This window comes from Mus musculus, chromosome 18, assembly GCF_000001635.26.
Source record: "Mus musculus strain C57BL/6J chromosome 18, GRCm38.p6 C57BL/6J".
NCBI classification, from domain to species: Eukaryota; Metazoa; Chordata; class Mammalia; order Rodentia; family Muridae; genus Mus; species Mus musculus.
Window position 1 is genome coordinate 60573348 of NC_000084.6, and position 24342 is coordinate 60597689.

Consider the following 24342-nt stretch of genomic DNA (forward strand, 5'->3'; position numbering starts at 1 on the left):
ATGACATATTACAGACAAGCCCTCACTTAAGTGTGCTGACCTGCAGCCCAGGCTTCTCTGTAAAGCTGTCAAAGGCATAGCCACAGTGTCTGCCCTTGCTTTGTGTTTCCCCTGTGCAGCCACACCAGTCATTGACATTCACAAACCCCCCCACCCTCCAGAGTCACCAGTTTTGTCTCTTTGCATTACTATGCAGATACCATACAGGTTATTAGTTTGACTTCCTAGTTTACCCCTGTGCTTCGGAGAGGTATCCTTATTACCTGGTTACAGGGCGCTAGCTGACGACCATTGCTGCCTGCCCTAACACCAGGCTTCCCAATGTTTTGCTGGCTAGGCTTGAGACTATATAAAGGAAAGGATACAAAGTTAGGTTTGATGAAGGACTTGTTAGGTCCCCAAAATACTTGAAATGTTTATTTGCTTTCTCAGGATCCAAACTTTTCCTTGTTAGATAACAGCACGTGTAGGGTGGTTCCATTAAAGACCAGGGGTTTGCCTGCAGTCAGCAGGAATGGAGGAGATAGAGGGGAGAAGGCACGTGGTATGGGCCATGCCGGACAGATGCCAGTCACTATTAGCAAAAATCAGGTCAGGAGAAGGAATGAGGTCCTACTTTGGGGTGCTGGACCCTACCTTCCAGCATCTTGTTCTCTGCTTGTCAGGTAGATTTCCTTCCAGAGAGTTGCACAAGCCATCCAAGCCCTCCTACCAGCCAGATGGTGTTGGTCTTTAGATTATGGAAACTTGGCCTTGACAGCCCCAAATCCAAGAGAAAACACCAACTTCGAGGAATTGCAAGATTCAGGCTACTGGTTCCCTGGAACCAGGAAGGGCAGTCAAACTCCACAGAATAAACATGCAGTGCGCTGTGCAGCCTGGCCAAGGGTTCCTGTCAAAAGGAACCCTTCCATCATCAGCCTCCCTCTGACCTGAATCCTGCATTCTCACAGCCTGCTTTATAAATGGCATCCACTGCAGATCTATTCCAACAGAGCAAACAGGTGGGGCAAGAAATCTAACATAGAGCCCCGTGACGGTCCTATACTGCGCTCTCAAGCCCTTCAAAGACCTATACTTTTCCTTGTCTTACGGGTGGAGAAGCAGAGGCTCAGTGTGAAATGGCTTTCCCAAGGTCATACCACTCAGATAAACCAAATCCCAGCTAGGGGGATGCCCAAGCCCCCACTAGTAAACCCTAAATCGCAAAACATGACACTGTTCCACAATTCCAGATTGACTGGGCATCAGCTCAGCCAGAGCAATGGGAGCCCTTGATGGACCCTTGCTTCTTCAGTCCTGCTCCTCTTGTTCCAGCGAATGGATAGCCACATCTATGGAACAGGGTATGGAGAGAGCCACCAAGACATTGTCACACTTCACTATCAACAGTCACAGTCCCATCACTTGGGCTAAGATCTGTTCAGAAGGGAGGATGAGATGGTGTCATTACGTGTTCCACTTTGTACCTGTTCTATAAAGGACATCACAGGCTGACATCCCCCTACCCCCTTTTTATCCCTTCCTGTTGGCAGGCCTTGCCCCTTGTGAACTTCCTGACGTCTAGCATTGCTCCTGGGCACCACACAACAGCCAATGAGGCCATTGCTAACTCTGCCCCTTTTGCCAGTAGAGCCTCTGTCTCTGCTACAACCTCTTCTCTCTCCCACATGCCACACTTGAACTCCCAGATCAACACATACCAAAAACGACCATAATTATATCACACCCTCTTTCCTTGGTGGGCTCTCGTTCCTTCTCTAAGTTCTCTGGTTCAAGTCTTCTGGGAAGTTTCTGGAATCCCACCAACTCACTCAGGGTTCTTCTCTTCGAGGTCACTTTGCTCTCAGCCTTACAAATCTCCTCTCTATCATGTCCTTGAGACCTGGGTCTGGCACTGTCTAGCATGGAGCATGTTTCCAGAACGTTGAGTGAATGTGCAGACGAAAGCCAGCTGGGTCCTAGTAAGTGGGAAGTCATGGGGTGCACGCCTGTCAATCAGCAGTTGGGAGAGGGAGGCAGAAGTATCAGAGCAAGATTATCCTCTGCTACAGATCATGGCCAGCCTGAGATATAGCTTTTTTTTTTCTTTTAAGATAGTCTTGTATAGCCCAGGCTGGCCTTAAATTCACTGTCTAGCCAATGATGACCTCAAATCTGCCTCTATCTCCCAAGTGCTGGGATTTTAGGCGTACCCCACTATGTCTGGTTAACGTGGTGCTAGGGATCAAGCTCAGGGCTTTGTGCATGGTAGGCAAGCATTCTACAAACAGCTGCATTCCCAAGTTACTCCTTCCTAATACAACAATCTATACGTAGATGGACTACTACTGAGCATTCTGCCATCAGGTAAGTGACAGCTGCTGGAGCCAGGCAGAGGCAGGCATGGCTCTAACTTCCCACAGACACACATCATAGGCAGGTGACACGGGCCACCTGGAGTACTTGATGCCAGCTCCTATCCCAGGCCAATCTGAGACTGTGAGTCTAGGGCAGGTTCCAAATCCACATAAGATCCGATGTTTGATGCACATCTGCTTCGAGGATTAATGAACTCATTGACCTCTGAACTGCTATATCTAATAATGTTCAGTGTGTGAAAACGCTTTGCGAGCTGAAGTCGGCCTCATATGCTCACTTTGTAATCCTAGCACTTGGGAAACAGAGGGAAGGCCAGCCCGGGCTACAAGTTCCAGGCCAATCTAGGCTACAGAGTGAGATCCTGTCTCAGTAAAGGAAGGAGGGTGCAGAGGAGGAAAGAAAGAAAGAAAGAAAGAAAGAAAGAAAGAAAGAAAGAAAGAAAGAAAGAAAGAAAGAAAGAAAGAAAGAAAGAAAGAAAGAAAGAAGGAAGGAAGGAAGGAAGGAAGGAAGGAAGGAAGGAAGGAAGGAAGGAAGGAAGGAAGGAAGGAAGGAAGGAAGGAAGAAAAGCAAGCAAGCAAAGTCAAGACAAGCATGATGTTTCTTGAGCCTCGAGCCCAGGGAATTGTAGCTTCAGGCTGAGGCTATAGCTCCTCAGACTCCGGGAGCTTCCGGACCCAGCCCTGAGCAACCCTGTTGAAATTGGGTCTGAGGCGGAGAAGTTCCAAGCCACTGAAGGACTCCGGGACAAAGGGGGTGCCTGCGTGGAAAATGGCCTCCCTCACGTGGGGTCCTCCAAATGGCACGGGGGTCCTGGAAGAGAAACAGGAAAGGGGGGACTGTATGAAGGAGGGTTAAATATGTGGGGGGTCTCTTGGGGCCTCAGTTTCCCCTTCTAGGCAGCAAAGTTCTATACTATCATTAAGTGGCGTCCCTAGTTCTGCCTTGTCCAAATCTGTTCCTTGTGGAAGTAGAAGGGAGATTTCCAGTTAGAAGTGCCATAGGCAAAGTTCCAAGCTTCTCACCAGTCAGTGCCAGAAGAGAGCACTGGAAGGTGGATTTCTCTTGCCTCATCTCACTCACTCCCTCTTACCACAAAATACCAACAACCTGGAGGACAGAGGAGGACTTCTGGAAAATCATCAAAACGCAAGTGACAAACAGAGTCCACACACACACACACACACACACACACACACACACACACACACACACACCAACCACTCCCAAGACCGCCAAAGGAGAGGATGCTGAACTTAATGGGGTGGCAGGGATGATGTCCCACTCATCATCTGCTGGTTTGGGTTGTGGGCATATCAGTGTTTTTTATCCCAGAGGACAGATTAGCAGAATCTTTTTTAACCTGAAAATGTGTAAACTGTCACCCAGCAACTCTGTCTCTAAGCAGATGGCTGGAGGAGGCGCCTGCGTGCTCCAAGCAGAGAGCAAGACATTGACAGGCAGAGAAACATCCGGTACCCTCTGATGTAGGGGTGCACCAGCCAGAGCCATAGCGCCACTCAGGGGAAATAGAATCTAAGCATGCTTGTGGTGGGTTTCAAAAGCACAAACTTGAGGGAGAAAAGGCTACAAAATGAAACAAAGTATTTGTACACATACAGCAATCTCTCTCTCTCTCTCTCTCATTCTCTCTCTCTCTCTCTCTCTCTCTCTCTCTCTCTCTCTCTGTCTCTCTCTCTCTCTCTGTCTCTCTCTTTCTTTTTGTTTTTTCGAGACAGGGTTCCTCTATATAGTCCTAGCTGTCCTGGAACTCACTCTGTAGACCAGGCTGGCCTCGAACTCAGAAATCCACCTGCCTCTGCCTCCCAAATGCTGGGATCAAAGGCGTGCACCACCACCGCCCTGACTTCTCATACTCTCTTGTAAGGAGCTACCAGAACAAACTTTCCAAGATCAGGGCATCCTGACAATCTTGTTAACCACTGCAAAGCAAACAGGGATTGGAGAATGGCCCACAGACAAATCCTGTCTTTATTTCAGAGTGTGTGCACTCTGGACTCCCGGATGTCCTCCCTGCCTCTGGCTACAGTCTTCCACATACCTCCAAGATCTCTTCCACCACACCTAGGGACAGCCATATTCCTTCTCTCTCTCTCTCTCTCTCTCTCTCTCTCTCTCTCTCTCTCTCTCTCTCTCTCTCTCTTCATTCATAGTTGGCTAATACTATATTTGATTTTTTTTAAGTTGTTTGGGGCACTGAACATGAAGCCTCATGAATGCTAGGCAAGTGCTGGATCCCTCCGTTGCATCTACAGCCCTTTTAAGAAATACAGAAAGCAGTATTCCTGTAGTTCCCCCGCAGTGGGGACCAGTGGGAATGGGTGGAACTGCAACCCTTAGCAGTTCCTGGATCCCGCCAGGGCAGTACTGCTTGGAGCACTACCCCAGCTAAACCCTGCAGGAACAGGCTGGTCAGGGTTTGAACCCAGCAGGCCTCACAGCCAGAACTGGGAGTCCAGTATCTTGGCTGGGCCCTGCTTGTCCACCAGAGAGCTATTTCTTCTCTGCCGCCTCAGATGTTCCTTCCGTCTCAGAAGAGGTGTCCTTAGCACACTCCCGCTGCTAGGAGTGTACCTCAGCTGCCATTCTGAGACTCACGAGTGGGAAATGCCTGCAAGTCAGCCAAGAAGAAAGCCAGCTGCCAGAACTGGGCCCACTGAGGAACAGAATAAATGATCAGGCAGTGGGTGAGGACCTAGGAGGGCCGACAATTTGGCATGGTGGAAAACTTCAGGCTCTCACAGAGACTCTTCTGCCCAGTCCTTCCTGTCAATGCCTCTTGTCCAGTCTGCCATTAAAAGGCAGTCAAGTCCCTCTCTAGCTGTGTACTCTCAAGGACCCCATCCTTTTTCTTAGGATGGAAGGGTCTGCCTCACAATCTTCATGTGTGGTCTCAGCAGGTACCAAGACAACTGGCCCTGAGCATGGTCTCTACCTTTGTAAAATGACGGGAATCTGGTCCACACAGTGACATGTGATGGATGAGTGGAATAGTCATCTTTTATACACACACACACACACACACACACACACACACACACACACACACACACGCACATACATGCACATACTTATTGAATATCTAACAGGTGCAAGTCACTGTTCTAGCAAGATCTCATTAAACTTCTACAAAGTCCCGGGGCTAGAGCCAGCAAGCAGAAAGTACCCAGGCCTCCCCACCCTGTGTGTTCCACTCAGCCTGGCTTTACTTGTTGAAGTTGCGATAGTCTCGGGGGATGGGAGTGTGACTTCTGCTGCCACTCGAGTAGTCTTGGTAGCTGGTGAACTCCTGCCAAGGGCACCGGTAGCCTTTGGGGATGGCCGTGTGGTTGAACTTCTCCGGTGGGACGCCCTTCAGGGGCTCTGAATAGCCTGGGGATGGAATGGCATTGGTGACAGGCGAGGCCTAGGCTCTATCCCCCTACCATCTCTCCCACTCCCACACCCCAGAAGAGAAAGGCAAAGAACAGGGAGAGGAATCAAGAGAGCAGAGATGGGATTAGGGCACATGAGGAGAAGACAGCCTCTGGATCCCAGGACTCAGGGAGGTCTCCAGGAGTGGGGGTCTAGCCTGAGCTGTGTAACCAATCGAGGCTGCTTGCTGAGACTCAGAGCCATCAGTGGCCCAGGATGCCGGGCAGCCGCTCACCTGGTGCCAGGGCGCTTGGACTATGGACCGACCCAGTCCCCGCTGCTCCCAGATGGGTGATCCCGGGGTCCCCAGGTGACCCCTGGAACACGTGCGTCTCGGAGTGGTGGTTCTGCTCCTCCAAGCCATTGGGAACCTGAGCACGGGAGCAGGCTCTCAGAGGACGATAGCCAGCTGTTCCCTAGCAGCCAGGTCCTTTCCCATAGCTGTCCCTGGGAAAAGGACCCCTCCTTACCGTTGCCTGCGCCGCTCTGCCAGCCACTTTCCCTCGGGCACTACTCGCCAGGATCTGTGGGGGAAATAAACACGTAGGGATGCTCAGAGGAGCAAGAGGCTGGGATTTGACCATTACCACCTAAGGGATGGGGAACAGAATGAAGGAGCAGGGAGCTTGAGGATGTAGAAAGAATGAGTTGAAGGTTCACTGTGATGAGCCAGTGCCTGTGATGGAGACATAGCAATAGCACTCATTGCTACTGTAAACTCTAGTCAGAATAAGACACTGCTTGGGTCTCAGTTCCCTTCTGAGCGGGATGGTAGAATGACCACATCCCACCTCATACATACAGGACCCTTAGGAAACACTGTCTCAGGCACCTGGCAAAGGTAGCCATTTCTTAACTTTATCAGTATTTTCCAAAATTACCTGCCACCCTCGAAACATTATTTTGTTGTATTTTGAGGCAGGATTACTTATGTAGCCCAGGCTGGTTTTGAACTTGTTCTATAGCCAAGGGCAACCTTGAAACCCTGATCCCCAGGCTTCTACCTGTCAGACGCTAGGGTTACAAGTGTGTAGCGCCACACTTGTTTGGAATATTGCGTAGGATGGAACCCAGGGTTTCTTGCATGCTAAGCAAGCACTCAGCCAACTGAGCTGTACTAACCCCCATTCTCAATTTTGTCTGTTGGCCAATGCTTCTACGGCAGCGGTTCTCAACCTATAGGCCAGGGCCCCATTTGCAAACCTCTGTCTCTAAAAATATTTAATTATGATTCATAACAATAGCAAAATCCCAGTTATGAAGTAGAAACAAAAAAAGTTTATGGTTGGGGGGCACCATAACATGAGGAGCTATATTAAAGGGTAGTGGCTTTAGGAAGGTTGAGAACCGTTGTTTTATAGCCTTCTCCTATAATTTCCTCCCTAAGACCAAACTGAAGTCTGAAGTGCATCTGACCCGAGGTCAACAGCCCAGTGCATAATCTAATGGGTGCACAAAAGGGACACCCCACTCCCCTGCCACCTACCACCCACCATCCACAGAGGTCCTCTCTGGCTCCCTCTTGGCTTGGTTTCCCCAAATGGCTTACTCACGGCCTGCAAACTTTCTGATAGCTCAAAGGTAAACTTCTGCACCCGGCGCTGCCTCTTCTGAAAGAGGAGGGATCCGCGGTTGTTTCGTAGAGACAGCTCCTCTATCATTAGGTCCTGAGGCACGCTCAGCTTCTTCCCCAGGTCCAGCGAAGGGACTGTGGGGAGAGGTCAGCGAGGGCTCTTACTACCTCACCTCAAGGAAGCCCTACCACTACTCCGGGGCAACCTCAATTGAGAAAATCTCTACATCAGATTAGCCTGTAAGCAAGACCGTGGGACATTCTCTTGGCTGGTGTGTTACGGTTCCCACTCCACTCCCCTGCCTTTGATTGGCAGAAAGGGTACGGAGACCTCAGGCAGCAGGTGAGCTTAGCGAGAAACAGGCTTCTCAGGAGGCAGGCTTCATTGAGCAGCTCATTTAATTCAGGGAACAAAGGCTATTTAAGCCTTTGGAGAATGGGTAGAGGTTTTTGGGTTTTTTTTTTTGGGGGGGGGGTGAGTGTACAACTTTGGCTGTGGCTAAGGTGATGGGAATGCCTTGTTTACATGAAGAGGAATTCCAGGTGCTTGCTGGACATGCCTTTTTTTTTTTTTTTTTTTTTTTTTTAGACAGGGTTTCTCTGTATAGCCCTGGCTGTCCTGGAACTCACTTTGTAGACCAGGATGACCTCGAACTCAAAAATCCGCCTGCCTCTGCCTCCCAAGTACTGGGATTAAAGGCGTGCGCCACCACCGCCCGACTTGGACATGACTTTCTAAGGTTTCTAAGGAGAGAGAAAATTTAACCTCTTAACCAAGTAACATCAGGCAAACTCACTACCTCAAGGTTAGCAGAGGTGAGGCTGAAAGGCTACACGCATGCCCAGGATGAGATTTTCAGGGAGCGGACTCTCCCACACCTCAATCTTGCTCCAGGCCGACTGCTAGCACACTCCCCTGCTAGCATGGCTCCTCCTCTGCTTCCGTAATGTGGGAGGGCCCAGCCCACTGTGAGCGATCCCAAATAAGCAACGCCCTCCATGGCCTCAGCATCAGCTCCTCCCTCTAGGTTGCAACCCTGCTTGATTGAGTTCTGTCTTGACTTCTGCCAAGGATGAGTTAGGATCTAGAAAAGTAAAACGACCCCTACCCCTACCCCCCTCCCCCAAACTTGCTTTTTTGGTTATGGTGTTTTGTTGAGACAATAAAACCCTGACCAAGACAGTAACTTAGGTAAAGCAAACATTTCTTTGTTCCCTTTCTAATGCTGTGATAAAGACACCCTGACCAAAAGTTACTTGGGGCAGAAAGATTTATTTGGCTTAAACGTCTCCGCCACAGGCCATCATGGAGGGAAACCTGGGCAGGAACATAGAGGCAGGAACTGAAGTAGAGACTCGGGGAGGGGCGCTGCTTACTGGCTTGTTTTCAACGGCTTGCTCAGACAACTTCTTTGTACCACTCAGGACCACCTGTCCAGTGATGGAACCACCCACCATGGACTGGGTCCTACCTCATTGAACACTAATTGAGAAAATGCCTTACAGCTGGATCTCATGGAGGTATTCTCTCAACTGAGGCTCCGCCCTCTCTGATGATTCTAACTTGTATCAAGATGACACACAAAACAAGCCAGTACAATTACCTAGTTTTATTCAAACTCTCCCAATTATCTGAAAACTTAAGGATATTTTTGGGAGGACAATGAGAAAAGAATATGTGCAAGGCCAGGCTGGGCTACATTGTAAGTACAAACAACAGAAGCAGCAACATAGACACCTTTGTGTTTTTGGGGGGGCCTTGGTAGCACATGCCTTTAATCCCAGCACTCAGGAGGCAGAGGCAGGCTGATTTCAGAGTTCAAAGCCAGCCTGGTCTACAAAGTGAGTTCCAGGACAGCCAGAGCTACACAGAAAAACCCTGCCACAAAAAAAAAAAAAAAAAAAAAAAAAAAAAAAAAAAAAAAAACCAGAAACCAAACCAAACCAACAACATAACACAAAGGCAGTTTCCAGTCTGAGGAGTCTGACAGACGTTCAGGTGGAAATGTCAAGGAAGAACTTGAAAGTATAAGGCTAATGTTCAAAGGGAAAAAACCTAGAGATCAAAATGTATTGTATCGTGAGCTTATCAACAATATTTTATTTCATTTACTCTCCCTATTCCCCCAGTTTTGCTGTTTTTATTATATTCATCCATTTATTTAGTAAGTTCTAGGAGGTGGCCCATGCCACAGCACACGTGGCAGCCAGAGAAAACCTGCAGGGGCCAGCTCTCCTACTCCATCCTCTGGGTCCCAGGTTGTCAGACTTGGCAGCCAAATGTTCTTACCCACTGTGTTTTGAGACAGTCTCGTGTGACCCAGAATGTCCCTGAACTTGCTACATAGCTAAGGATTACCATGAACAAGTATACAACCTCATACCTGTCTCAGGTTTCTTTCCTTTTCTTTTTTTAAGATTTATTTACTTTATGTAAATGAGTACAATTATAGCGGTCTTCAGACACACCAGAAGAGGGCATCAGATCCCATTATGGATGGTTGTAAGTAATCAATTAGTTGTTGGGAATTGAACTCAGGACCTCTGGAAGGGCAGATGGCTAAGCCATCTCTCTAGCCCCCTCATGTTGCTTTTCTTTCTTTCTTTCTTTCTTTCTTGTTTGTTTGTTTGTTTGTTTGTTTTTTTTGTTTTTGTTTTTGTTTTTTTGTTTTTTTTTTTTGAGACAGGGTTTCTCTGTATAGCCCTGGCTGTCCTGGAACTCACTCTGTAGACCAGGCTGGTCTCGAACCCAGAAATCCGCCTGCCTCTGCCTCCCAAATGCTGGGATTAAAGGCGTGCACCACCACTGCCTGGCCTCGTTGCTTCCAATGGAGAACATTATGTTTATTTCTCTTCTCAGGGTTAGAATCAGGATTTTCGGGGTTGCTGACTGTCCTTAAGAATTTGGGTCCCATCCCCTTCCCCTGTGTTTACCTAAGGGCAAAAGGCATTAGTATATATTTACCCAACAAAGCAAGTCTCCTGGAAGACAAAGTGATGGCATGCTAAGGATGATGGTGGAAGAGGGTGCTATGTGGGCATCTTAGCTAACATTGCCAGTCTTCAACATCTGATACAGGTTGGGAGTGCCATTCAGTGGTAGAGCACTTCCCCAGGAAGTGAAAGACCTAAGACCAATCTCTTCTAGCACAGAAATATATATATGTCAGACAAAAAGACTTCTGTGTCAACAGGTGAATAAATGCCATTTTTGGCTGGCTGGTAGTCTGAATGAGATCAGGGAGAAAGCAAAACAGATACAGAGAAGCAACAACTTTACCCAGTTTAGGTGGAGGAGAAAAATACCCTGGAAACCTAGGGGGAGCCAGCAAGGCAAAAATAGAGAGAAGAGGCACCTGAAAGACTTCAGAGACAAGAGACAGCCCAAGGAGTCAAATTCTGCTGACGTATCAAACCAGACAAGACCTGGAGTTTTCAAATTTCGTCAGTGGTAAACTCCACTAAAGCAATGTCCATAGAGCATTTGCCTGTGTAAGTGTGGCTGGAGAGGGGTCAAGAGAAAACAGACAGTGGAATAAAGGGGTGATGAGCCAGAAATAGGATGCAGAATGTTCTCTGAGTGCAGCTGTGCGACTCTCTAGTTCCTTCAAACAAGAAGAGAAGGAAGGAAGGGAGGGAGGGAGGGAGATAGGAAGGAAGGAAGGAAGGAAGGAAGGAAGGAAGGAAGGAAGGAAAAGAGGGGGTTGTTTTAGATTAAATAATATTTAAGAAATATAGCAACAAAACAAGAACCATGCACCTCACTTGGATCCTGATTAAAACTACAAATAGGAGTGGAGAGGTGGGCCAGCATTTAAGAACCCTGGCTGAGAACCCAGGAAATGTCCCTACTGAGAACTCAGGTACATTTCCTCAAACCATCAAGGCAGCTCAGACCTGTCTGAAATTTCAGTCCCAGAGTGGTGGTTGGTGTGCATTCAACACCCTCTTCTGGCCACAGCCAGAACTGCATGAATGAGGTACACATACAAGTAGACAAAAAAAAAAAAAAAAAAAAAAAAAAAAAAAAAAACCCGCACCCACACCCAACCACCCCACCCCACCCCCGCTCCATCCACACACACAATACAAATAAATAAGTCTCTTAAAAATTGTGCAGCCGGGTGTGGTGGCGCAAGTCTTTAATCCCAGCACTCGGGAGGCAGAGGCAGGCAGATTTCTGAGCTCAAGGCTAGCCTGGTCTACAAAGTGAGTTCTAGGGCAGCCAAGACTACACAGAAAAACCCTGTCTCAAAAAAAATCAAACCAAAAAAAAAAAAAATTATGCCTTTTTTTTTTTTTTAGACAGGGTTTCTCCGGGTAACCTTGTGTGTCCTGGAACTGGCTCTGTAGACCAGGCTGACTTTGAACTCAGAGATCAGCCTGACCTCTGCCTCCTGAGTGCTGGGATTAAAGGGGTGTGCTACCACTGCCCAGCTGAAAAAGTTTAAACACTCCTAAATGTAGTTCTAAAACTAAATTAAGTTATTAAATGAAATCTGAATATGGATACGTTCTTAGATGCCACTAAATTATTACTGCTGCTACTGTTCAATGTGCTAATATTTTTTGTGACAAACAGGGACTGCTATTTTTCTTCCTCTGGTTGTAGAATCTGGGGAGGGGGCGGTGACATGCTCTTCAGGGAAAGTGTCACGCTCTTCTGCGTTAATTTTGGAACCAATAATAAAGGATGACTGTGGGGCTTGTATCCTACTTCCATTTGAGTTTGGGAATTTGGAAAGTAGAAACGTCCAAGTGCTCTGAAGGGCGGTAGCCGCAGGCAGCTGTGGAATCAGGAAGGAGGGGCTCTTCATGAAGGGCATGGATAAGAGCTGGCGATGCAGGAGAGGGAGGAAAAATGATGATGGAGTGTTCTTGAGCCTGGGATGAAGAGAGCAGGTGCCCTCAGCCCAGCTGCAGAATCGGATAGCAAGCACAAGTGTGAGTGAGCAGGTGTTCTGTGTTAGCCACTTCACCTTTCTCCTTGTGGCAACAAGGAAGGCCAGCACCCGAGACAAAGATGTGGGAGGTGGTAGTAGAAACTTTCGAGCAGTTGGGGGGGGGGGGGGGTACAGGTCGCCAAACTCACAGCATGGGAGAGTGTACAGACTGCTGAGACAGGTGGAGGCAGCACTAGAGGCACAGGCCATGCACAGGTGCCAACCACTCCGTTCAATGGACTTCCTAAGAATACTTCCTAAGATACTAAGAATGGAAGGGGAACTTTGTCATTCCTTCAACAAAAAAAATTTTTTTTGGTTTTTTTCGAGACAGGGTTTCTCTGTATAGCCCTGGCTGTCCTGGAACTCACTCTGTAGACCAGGCTGGCCTCGAACTCAGAAATCCGCCTGCCTCTGCCTCCCGAGTGCTGGGATTAAAGGTGTGTGCCACCATGCCCGGCTTCAACAAATATTTGAAAACAAGGAGTGTGTGGCACACATCTGTAGTTCCAGCACCTAAGGAGCAGGAGCAGCAGGAGTTAAAGTTATCCTTGGCTACACAGCAAGTTGAAGGATAGCCTGGGCTACCGGCAACCTTGCTGTAATAGAACACACAGGAACATCAACACCGACAAAAGTTTCCGGTATCTCTGGAATACTTTCTACATGCTAGGAACAGAAAGGGATCTAGTCTAGGTTAAAAGGTGGACGCTTGCTCTCAACTTTCAGAAGAGTGTGCCTCCTAACATTCCGTTTACATATTAAAAGTACAGCTAGGGTTGAGCATGAATTGAAGACTTCATGGAGTTATCCAAATATTAGCACTTAGTGGGACACAGGCTAGAAACCGTTTAAAGCGTTTATTGTCGTTTTCCTCTTTAGAAAAGTTGATTTACTTGTGTGGTGTATGTATGTGTGGGACATACATGAGAGTGTATGAGTGAAGAAACCAGTATTTACCTCTACCAACCTCTGCCTTCCTGTCTTGAGATAGGTTCTTTGACTGACCTGGTGGCTCACTGCTTAGGCTAGGCTGGCTGTCCAGAAAGCCCATGGACCCTTCTGTCTCTGCCTCCCAATGCAGAGGTTACAGGCATGTACCGCCGTACTCAATGGTGTTTACATGTGACCTGAATCATCCTTCTCGCCCCTATTATCGCTGTCAACAAGGAAGGAGTCAGACTGAATTTGACCTACAGCTAAGCTTCAATCAGTCCTTTGCATACTCCTTTCAAGGGTCCCGTCTGAGGCAAGCTTTGGGACAACTATCATGAATTAATTGGTTGGGTAAATATGACATGTCCCAAACATGAGTGTGTGACGGAAGCAGGTGAATGGGATGCAGCAAGATAAAGCGTCCCAGGATGTAAAGAAACCTGTGGTAAGTGAAAAAGAAAGCCAGCAGGAGGATGCGGAGAGCTCTTGGTGCAGCTGAAAAATGTGTTCTTTGTATCTTGATGGGTCTTGTTAAGACGCTGAGTACAGTAATCATGGGACCTTTGTTTATGCTTTGTTTGATTCTTAACTACTCGGTTTATGCCTTGTTTGTTCCTTGACTACTCTGTTTCTGCCTTAGAACTGACCATATTCTTTGTATGTATCTAGAATGAATAAAAGCAGACTGGAAAAAGATAAATAAACTCTCTTCAGCTTCCGCCCTGGCTGGAGTCATGTTACAGTGTTGTCCAATTGTCTTTTTCTTTTCTTTCTTTCTTTCTTTCTTTCTTTCTTTCTTTTTTTTTTTTTTTTTTTTTTTTTTTTTTTTTTTTTTTTTTTTTGAGACAGGGTTTCTCTGTGTAGCCTTGGCTGTCCTGGAACTCACTCTGTAGACCAGGCTGGCCTCGAACTCAGAAATCCATCTGCCTCTGCATCCCAAGTGCTGGAATTAAAAACGTGTGCCACCACCACCCGGCCAATTGTCTTTTTCTTTTAGGTCCTCCCTCCCTCCCTGGAGACTCTAATGACTAAGATGGCTTGGTCAGGAGACCATGGTCCATGTACCTGCATTCATATAAAAATGTAGAGAAAATCCTTCACCAGTATGTTGACAGTGGTCAATTTATTCAAATTGTCTCATTAGGAAGGACTTTCAAAGCCATTCACGTGTATTTTTGTTTTGTTTTGTTTTGAATTTTTCCAAAACAATTATTTTATGTATGGATGTTTTCCATGAATGTATGTCTGTGTGCCACAAACATACAAATACCCGCAGAACCCAGAAGAGAGTGTCAGATCCTCTAGAACGGATGTTGCAAACAGTTGTGAGCCCGCATATGGATTCTGGGAACTGAATCCTGGTTGTCTGGAAGAGCAGCCAGTGCTCTTAACCACTGAGCCATCTCTCTGAGCACTTGTCTGAATATTGTAACTGGATAAATTATTTACAAAACCACAGTCGAAGCAGCGGATCTAGAGATGGGGAGACCAACAGTCAAATCCCAGCTGTGCTACATAGCAATCGTAACCACCTGGCTCCTCTGAGCCCTCTTTCTGGTCTGTAGAACTGGGATGCTAATATGTAATTTAGAGCTGTTGTGGCTCAGCAGCTGGCTTAATACATAAAGGTTTCCAGCAGAGTGCCTAACCCACAGAGCCCAGCAATAATGGTAAGTGCTTTGATTGTTACTGCCATTTTAAAAAATTTATGTATGTATGTATTATTTTTTGTTTTTTTAAGGCAGGGTTTTTACTGTGTGGTCCAGCTATCCTGGAACTCATTCTGTAGATCAAAGTGGCCTCAAACTAAGAGATCTGCCTGCCTCTGTCTCCTGAGTCCTGGGATTAAAGGGTATGCCACCACTGCTTGGTGATTGCTATTGCTTTTCAGTAGCTACTTTTAATTTAAAAATGACATTAGTATATTTGGTGGTGTAGGGGTTTAAATATGCTAGGCTCTGGGAGTGGCACTGTTAGGAGGTGTGGCCTTGTTGGAGTAGGTGTGGCCTTGTTGGAGTAGGTGTAGCCTTGTTGAAGGAAGTGCATCATTTTTGGGATGGGCTTTGAGACCCTTCTCCTAGCCACTAATTGACTCCATGGACAAGAGGCATAAAAAAAACTGCGTGACTCTTCCAGTCATCAGTACTTGACAGAGGCCTCAACAATTATACTGTATCCCAGCACCCTCATAAAAAGCTGCACAGCTAAAACCCCAGCACTGTGGGAGGGCAGAGACAGAAGGGCCTGAGGGCTTTCGGGCTAGTCAGCCTAGCTCTAGGTTTAGTGGAAGACTCTGTGTGATGGTTTGTATAAGCTCAGCCCAGGAGTGGCACTATTAGGAGGTGTGGCCTTGTTGGAGTAGTTGTGTCACTGCAGGTATGGGCTTAAGACCCTCACCCTAGCTGCCTGGAGGACAGTATTCTGCTAGCAGCCTTCAGATGAAGATGTAGAACTCTCAGGTCCTCCTGCACCATGCCTGCCTGGATGTTGCCATGTTTCCACCTTGATGATAATGGACTGAACCTCTGAACCTGTAAGCCAGTCCCAATTAAATGTTGTCCTTATAAGAGTTGCCTTGGTCATGGTGTCTGTTCACAGCAGTAAAACCCTAACTAAGACATCCTGTACCAAAGGAATAGGCTGGAAACGATAGATCAGGAAAACCAATGTCCTCCCCTGGATTCTGTGTGCACACACATCCACATACCCACCTGTCTCCTGACACCCACCCCAAACACACACACACATTGCACTCTCTAAGGTCATTGTCAGCCCTATAGCAAGTTTGAGGTCAACCTGAGATATATAGGACCCTGTCTCAAAAAAAAAAATAAATGAAGCCATACAGAATAATTGTTGAGTCCTTCAGTCTGACCCTGACTGAGCAGCAAAGGAAACATTTATCAGAGTGTCACTGCTGCCATCTGGGCCAGTCACCTGGGCACTTATATCCAAAAGGTGCAGGCCCCACCCCAACAACCACACCAAACCATGGTCCCAGGAGCTGATGCTATCGGTCTGGATTTTAAGCAGCCACACAGAACCACTAAGACCACATAGAAAACTTGTAACTCCCACCTTAGTTGGATTAATTTTTAGAATATTTGAAGTGCTCGAATAAACTCCATGATTATAACGAGAGCTCTCAAAGGTACCTTGTAAAGTTGCTGAGCGTGGGTTTGGGGTGATTTTTTTCATAAAATTAAGACACATTTTAGTAAAATGGCTCGAGTCCAGCTGAGTCCACCTTCCCTCTAGTCCCTCCATGCCACACACAATCCTATCCCCAGAAATGGGTATGGGCTACCTGTGCCCTGAGGCCTAAGTGTGACCCACAGTTAGGCTGAATCTGGGACCAATCCTTAGAGTTCACTTTGGCCTTAGAGAGGGGCTGGGTACAAGGTGGTCTAGGAACCAAGGCCCAGTCTGGGATGCTCAGCTGTACTGAAGATAGGGTAAGTTCCCACAACAGCCTCAGGAGGTATCAGTGATGTACTCCACAGACACGTCTAGGGGCTGCTGTGAAACCCAACCTGACCATAATCTGAGACCAAGAAGCGTTTGGGGAAGGCAAAGAGCTGGATCCATCTTACCTGGTTCAGCAAGGTCCCCCGGGACAGCCATCACTGGCTCCTTCTGCTCCTTGGGGATCATCCTGTGGAGGAGAAACTCCCACAAATGGCTCAGGAAACCTCTTCTCCTCCCAAGACCTCCTCTAAGCCCTTGCCACCCAGCCCCAGCCCCGAGCTGACCAGTCACAGGCAAAGACTAGAGCTGGAGTGCATTTAAGGTTTGTTTCTGTGAAGGAGGAGACTGTGGGCCAAGGAGGCCACACGAATCAGAAGCCAATCTACTGGGAAGTCACTCTCTTTAAGGGATTCTTTCTAGGGTCTGTCCCCATGCCTGGGGCTTCCAGGTGGGGTGGGAGGGACCTGGGGCACAATTGCCACCTGCTCACCTAAGAGCTCTAATTGGAGGCTGGTAGAGGTTGGGGATCATGAGTCAGGTCAGGGATACCCTGGGGTCGCCACACTGGTACTTAGTTCTGAGGCTAGTCCAGTAAGATAGTCAAAAGCATCAACTCCGAGTCCCCCATCTCTCCATCTTTAATCTACTTCCAATGCAGCAGAGCTCTTGCAGGTAAATGCCAGTATAACCACGACTCTACCAGCTCCACGTCTACAGTACCCTTTGTAACTTTCTCCTTTTGGGAATCTGGCCCCTGCCCACCTGTTTTATTTCAGTTGTTCCCACCAGCCCTCAGCACCAGTCCTCGACTGTCCCTACCTTCCATCTCTTCTCTTATGCTTCCTTCATCCCCCGCCCCTTTCACTTCTTAATGCTTCCCAGAAATCTTGAAGCAGGCTGACAAATGAACGTGTGTGAGCCCCCAACCCAGTTTCCTTAATATGGGTCAGAAAAGGGAACTCCAACTTTGGTCTCTCACCCCCTGCCTGCCTCTGTCAGCCTCCCTCCGTGGCTTTCGGGTCTTTCCATCTTCCACCTGTGTCCCCTTACCCAATAGGACCCTTGCGAACACTGAACTGGGTCTAGTAGGCTCCATTGACTTTCTCTGCAAGTATGGACAAGTAATTTGCCAGCTCCGTGCCTCAGTTTCCCACTTTGTAATTTAACAGCGTTGGTTGGACTAAACGGTAGGGATGGGCTTCCGGGACATCTATGGACCTTTAAAACTGAATGCAAATCTAAGCATGTCTGCACACAGTTGAGGGTTAGGGTCACAAGATAACTGACAAGAACCAACTGAGACTTATCTGGGTTAGAATGCCACAGACAGATCTGTCCTGCAAATAAACATTCACAGGATCTGAAGAAGGTCTCTAATGTTCAGGGAGTTGTTTCTCTGCAGCCTGAGAGGAGACATCGCCTACCTCTCCCTTACCTTTAACCCCAGCTTTCCCACCTAATGTCCAGGACCCTGGAGCTTATAGCTCCCTTCCTCCTAATGCAGTCCCTAGATCTCTGTAAGGCCGAGACTCCCCGGATCCCTTGCAAGGCCCTAAAAAATCACCTTATCTTCTCTACCCACTCCCCCTAGGTCCCAAGAGCTCCCAAAGAGGAGAGAATGATGCCTGTACCTGGTGGGGCCACAGTAGATGGGAAGAAATGTCAGACCCCCAAGATTAACACTTCAGTCGGGAAGCTGGAGTTTTATGGCCTGTGTCTATTGCAGTCTCCCAGGTCAGCGGTCAGCGAGCAGGGTGTGCCCTACAGCCAGTGCCTGGCTTCAGCTGACAAGAATCATTCTTGTCTTGTCCGTGGGTCACAGCCTTATTTCGGGCTGCAACAGGAGCCGGGGCCAGATGCTTAAAGCACTGGGCTCTGGGGAAGACAGGTGCCCCGGCAGCGGGCCCTTGCAAACAGAAGGGCTTGCACCCCCTGGCTACACACATCCACATTAGAACTCTTCAGTCACCTGAGAATGCTGGGGATTGGCTGCGTTCGCTGAAGCTTGGGAGCTGTTATATCCCTAGTGTCCAAGCTTAATGCCCCATAGAAATTCAACAGATGTTTGCTGGCTGAATGAAGCATGGACAGGTGGAGAAATAAATGAATGAACTGGTCCCCAGTATCTTTTCCTCCCTTCCTCTTTCCCTCCCTCCTTTGCTCCCCTCCCTCCCTCCTTCTCTCCCTCCCTGCTTTCTCCTCATACTCTCTGAGCCTCTATCCAGGGGCTAAAGCCAAATATACCGAGACTCTATCTTCAAGGAGCTCAGCTAGCTCAGAGTTCAACCAGTAAAACAGCCTTGGTGCTGTGTCTTGAGCAGTGCTCCGAGAGAGCTCAGAGAACTGGGATCAGAGTGCCAGCTCAGCCTAGAGCCTGGAAGGCTTCCCAGAGGAGGACGCCTTGGCACTGGACCTTGGACAATGCAGGATTCACGGGAGCTCACCAGGCAGAAGGGCCAGGGACCCTGCAGGCAGAGGACAGAGCTCTTGCAAAGACCGTTGAGGGGTTGGCAAGTAGGGCCAGAGCTTGGGACGGAGTGAGGGTGATGCTGGGGCTGAGACAGGTGGGAAGGGGCCAGCTTTCCAAACGGAAATTGTGTTATAGAGGGCTGATGAAGAGGCTAAGCTTGGTGGGGCTGTGGTGATCATCAGATTATCTTCCTGAGACAGATCTGCTATACACTGTGGTTGAAGGGGGGCAGAGTAGAGGCTGAGAGACTGTGTGGTAGCCTGGCTAAGGGCAGAGAAAGAATGGCTAGAGAGAGGAGCAGGGGATATTGAGGGGCACTTGGATAGTGCCCACCCACAACTTAGAGAGGGTCTGGAAACGGAAGCTAAGGGGGGGAGTAGGCAGGGTCAGAGGGTAAGCTCATTCCATCACTGAGCCCTGGCAAGAGGTGAGGGAGAAAAGCCACCAGCAGGCTGTCAGACACTGACTGTACTCAGGACAGGTTCCAACAAAAGTTATGATTTATTAGAGGGACACAGTCAATCCCAGGGAGGGGTGGGCATTGCACGAGCTCTCTGGATCCAGGGTGGCAAGCCTGACTCTACCAGTGCAGATGGTCCCAGTCGGCCTTTCTCAGACACCATCTGAGACAGCATCCTGGAACCTGCTCACAAACTCAGCTTTTTCCCCCATGAGTTGCACAGGCCAATCTCTGCCGGGCCAGCATCTTGAGTGGTGGTTCTCAATCTTCCTAATACTGCAACCCTTTAAAACAGTTCCTTGTGTTGTAGTGACACCCCACCCCCCCCAACCATAAAATATTTTTTGTTTCGACCCCAGAACTGTAGTTCTGCTATTGTTATGAATTGTAATGTAAATATATGTTTTCTGATGGTCCTGGGTGACCCTTGTGAAAGCGCCAATTGATCCCCAAAGGGGCTGAGACCCACAGGTTGAGAAGTGCTGATCTAAAGGATAGCCTCACCTGGAAGTGGAAACACAATCCCTTTCTCTGGGCCAAAGCTGGCCCGTGAAGAGAATAGGACCCCGGTGACCCTGATCTCACTATAACTGTCTGAACTCATGTGGAACATCTGCCTCCCATCCTGGAATCCCAACTTCAGTGAGAAAGTAGCACCAGGACACTAGACTCTGACTCAGCTTGGCCCTGCCTACTTCAGCGACAGCACCCTGTCTCAGCAGTACTACTCCAAGACAATATTTAGATCAACCCTCCCATCACTCAGATGGGGATGCTGAGACATGGGGAAGGAATGGCTTACTCAGACCCACCTAATCAATGACAGAACCTGGGCTTCAATCCAAGGACTTCTCTAGTCCCAAGTTTTCCCATCTGTACTTATGACTGTTTATTTCCAAGCTCCAAAACCATGTGTCTCAGATATTCTGTGGACTGGCGCATGCTTGGAAAGAAGGAAAAGGCTTCCTGAAAGGCAAAGACGAACAGGAGGCACAAGAATGCAGAACGCATTTATTGCTCTGAATTCTACAAGAGGCACAAGGCAGGATACAGGCAAGCTGTGGTGGGTTTTAGAGACCAGCTAAGTGAGAAGGCAGTCACTATGACAACTGCGGGAACAGAACTGTAGCTTCTCAAAGCTGCCCCCTCCTGGTTATCCCAGGAATTGCAGGTAGAAGCTGATCTATGTATGCCAAAGCATGAGCTAGAATTCTAGTAGGGTCTCTTCTCTGGGAGGCTTCCCTAGCTTGGGACTCTGTAACTACAAGGGATGCTGCACCAGGTAGGAGCTGAGTACTCTCTCATCTTCCCAGGGCCTGGTTCTCAAACCCATGGGCAATAGGAACCTACCAAGATCACCCCTCTATTCCGATGCACTCCATTCCAACCCTGACTTTATTCCATCCTGACCCTAGCTTCCCCTAACCTTACTCAGGAGCTCTAGATAACCCTGATATGTGGGCAAATCTACTAATCACTCCAAAATCGCATCATCCCTTACCTTTAACAACATCCTAGTATTTTCCCCCACCGTCATATATTTGTGCCTCATCTAACTCCAGCACCCCCAGCCCCAGGCTCTGAATTCTGAAGATGATACTCTGAACCTTCAAGGGATATCACCTGTTGACTATGAAACACACAAAACTCAGCTCTTCTTCCCCCAGTCACTCTTGGGGACTGGAATCAGAGTCACTGAGATTAAGGGGAGAGGCACCTTAAGGCCACTGGGTATAGGCATGATCCAGGCCACAGTGAGATGTGAAGAAAATGAATATAACAATGCCCACCCTTCTGGGCATACTATAGACACTATGGCAAGCCCATACTGGCATACTTGACTTCCCACCCAGGTTTATTTGCATCGGAATTCGAGCCCTGTGAAGCTCCCCCTTAACCCCTCGATTTCTGATACTATGGAGTGAATTTCAAGAATCCTCAGAGGTCAAGAGTCAGCTCCACCCAATACTTAAGTCTTGTCTACGTATCCTGGCCATGGTTTGCATATTCTGCAACAAGAACCCCTTTCCAAATAGGTAACACACCCTAGACTGCCTTCTCGTCTCTCCCCGGTTTTGAAAAACCTAAAACTAGCCATCAATAAGCCCAGAAAAACAGGAGTCTGGGGCTCCTGAGACCCATAGCCCCAGGGAACTTTACTCTCTGCTCTGCCCTGGCCATAGGGATAGTCTAGACACCCTGAGCTGGGGGGGATAGAGAAAGCAGCATGGCAGTGCCTGGAGAGAATCTTCCAGCCCCTTCTCCCCAGAGGGGCCCAGCAGGGCACCTTGAGCTTGCCTGGGAGATCTCTTTAAAGGTCACCAGATAAAAATAGAGCTAGTCTGCGAAGAGATGGAAAACAGCTGCTCCCGCCTGGGACTTGATGCCAGGAGCGACGGTCAAGCCAGGGCCCGGGCCCAGGTCATGGCCAAGGTTCTTTTCAACACATACTTCATTTGCCAGGCTGTAGAAAGCAGTGTTGGAGGAAGAAGCATGGAAGCCTGGCAATGATGAAGGTCGATGGCTGTGTGCTTAGCTGCCTCCCCTAAGGCACACGTGAATGGAAGGAAAGGGAAGATGTCTGGAGACTGCATTGGCCAAAGCTAAGGGTCAAAGACAAGAGGCTCTTCCTCAGAGCCATACAAATAAATGGCAAAACCAAGGGCTACAACCCAAGTTTGATGGACAGGCCCCCCAAGCCCAGAGCTCTCCTTCCCTGACCCCTTTTTTCTCTAGAGCTGTCCAATGAGGTCAGACCCTTCGGATCTCGGTGCTGGGGTTCCCCCAAGCTTAGTGCCTCTTCCGGCTCGACCCTCCCGGGGCAGAGATGAAACTTTAGGTGGTGCAGGAGGCCTCGGTGGGGAGACTACCACGCTTGAGCCTCAGGCTGCCATTCCAGCCCCGAGGACAGATGTTGTAGCCGAGGATGCCAGGCGACTTAAGCCCAGAATCCTCGGAGTCGAGAGACACGTCGGAGTCTGTGGGTGAGCGGCGGTAGGGAAAAGGCCTGGACGGCGCGGCTTGAGGACTCCGGGGACTAGCACAGGAAGAAGGTCCGATGGGCAACGGGCTCCGCGGGATGGGAGAGAAAGCAGCTCCACGGAAGTTACGGGCAGGGCTGGCTGGCTGCGGAGAGCGCATGCGCGCCGGCGGCGGCGGCGGCCCCTGCGGCGGGGAAAAGGGCCGCAGGGTCTCAGCCGGCGCTGGCCGCGGGGAGGCGCTCTTGCGCCGGGCCGCGTTGATGATGTTGCGCGCCAGAAGCGCCTGCAGCTGGCGGCTCGGGGGCCGCGCCTCGGTCTCCGATCGCAGCGGGGAGACGGAGCGCTCGCTCCACGAGGGGGACATTGGTGGAGGCGGCGGCAGCGGCGGAGGGCTGCTCATGCTGCTCCCGCGGCCCGGCTCCCACGGCCCCGGGCTCACCCAGCCGTCCAGGCTGCTAGGAGGCCGGGAAGCGGCCGGCGTCCAGGGCGGGGACGTGGGCAGGCTCTCCGGGCGGTCCTGGGGAGAGAGCAGAGAGGACGGGGAAGGTTTAGTGTCAGGTCCTCCAGAGTCAGGGTTTTGGAAAGGATGGAGTATGGTTGTCCATCGTTCGGAGATAGGAAAAGAACCCAACAAAGTTAAGTAGTGCCTGAAGTAGCCGGGCGTGGTGGCGCACGCCTTTAATCCCAGCATGCGGGAGGTAGAGGCAGGCGGATTTCTGAGTTCGAGGGGCTATACAGAGAAACCCTGTCTCAAAAAAAAAAAAAAAAAAAAAAAAAGTAGTGCCTGAAGTTAAAGGGAAAAAAAAAAAAAAAAAACCGCAGGTGGCTCAACTCAATGCAGAAGTTTTTAAAGCCTTTGCTATCTGGGGTCAGCCCCTGTTTGCTTTGGAGACAAAAACTCATGTGAAGGAACATAGCGTGCATTAATACGTTTCTTGGAGGGAACTGCTGAACAAAATACCATAAGGAGAGATGGGAAAGATATAGGAAAAAGTTAAGGAATGGGTCTGGCAGGCGCACCGACCGCACAGGGGCGTGGGAACAAGTCTTTTTGTTACTGCTTTCTATGTCTATTTAGAGTTTTGAATCATACAGTTGTATTAATTACTTTAAAATGTAGATGTCTAACTTAATGTTTCTATTATTTTTATATATAAAAACATTATTTTTTTTTTGAGAAAGGGTTTCATGCCAGGCACTTGGAGGCAGAGGCAGGGAGTTCTCTGTGAGTTCAAAGCCAGCCTGGTCTACAAAGTGAGTTCTAGGACAGCCAGGGCTATTCAGAGAAACTTTCTCCCTCCCATCCACCAAGGTTTATTTATTTTATGTATGTGTGCTCTATCTGCATGTACACCTGCGTGCCAGAAGAGGGCATCAGATCCCATTGTAGACATTTGTGAGCCACCATAAGGTTGCTGGGAATTGAACTCTGAACCTCTGAAGAGCAGTTAGTGTTCTTAGCCACTGAGCCATCTCTCAAGCCCCAAGAAACCCTATCCAAAAAAAAAAAAAGTCAATATGTGTAATTAACAGTCTGGTGTATTCTTTCCCACCCACTAGTGTCTATGTAGTATGTGTGTTTCAAACACCACAACATGCTTTAACAGTGTTAAGGGGGTTGAAAGTAGAGGGCGTGGGAATACAGGCTAAACACACACACACACACACACACACACCCCTTAAACTGTTTAGCAATTCACCCATATTCCAGAAGTAGT

General features: G+C 48.7%; 2 protein-coding genes across 13 annotated transcripts in view; both read right to left on the reverse strand.

The window, feature by feature from the left end:
• Nucleotides 1-369: 369 nt before the first annotated feature.
• Nucleotides 370-18369, reverse strand: Myoz3 (myozenin 3). Its single transcript, NM_133363.3, has 7 exons — nucleotides 18345-18369; nucleotides 16839-16900; nucleotides 7347-7501; nucleotides 6264-6317; nucleotides 6029-6164; nucleotides 5589-5751; nucleotides 370-3171 (listed from the first exon to the last, which is right to left on the reverse strand). The coding sequence occupies exons 2-7, from the start codon at nucleotides 16897-16899 to the stop codon at nucleotides 3003-3005; spliced, it is 738 nt and encodes a 245-aa protein (NP_579941.2). The 5' UTR covers nucleotide 16900; nucleotides 18345-18369; the 3' UTR covers nucleotides 370-3002.
• A 2264-nt stretch (nucleotides 18370-20633) lies between these two features.
• Nucleotides 20634-24342, reverse strand: part of Synpo (synaptopodin) — a 66193-nt gene continuing 62484 nt past the window's right edge. For 11 of the 12 annotated variants that reach the window (XM_006525471.2, XM_006525472.4, XM_006525468.4 and 8 more), the window contains one exon: nucleotides 20634-23141. In XM_006525471.2, the coding sequence (XP_006525534.1) occupies nucleotides 22479-23141 (663 nt within the window). In that variant the 3' untranslated portion in view covers nucleotides 20634-22478. The remainder of the gene's footprint in view (nucleotides 23142-24342) is intronic. The other variant, NM_177340.2, reaches the window with a different exon arrangement.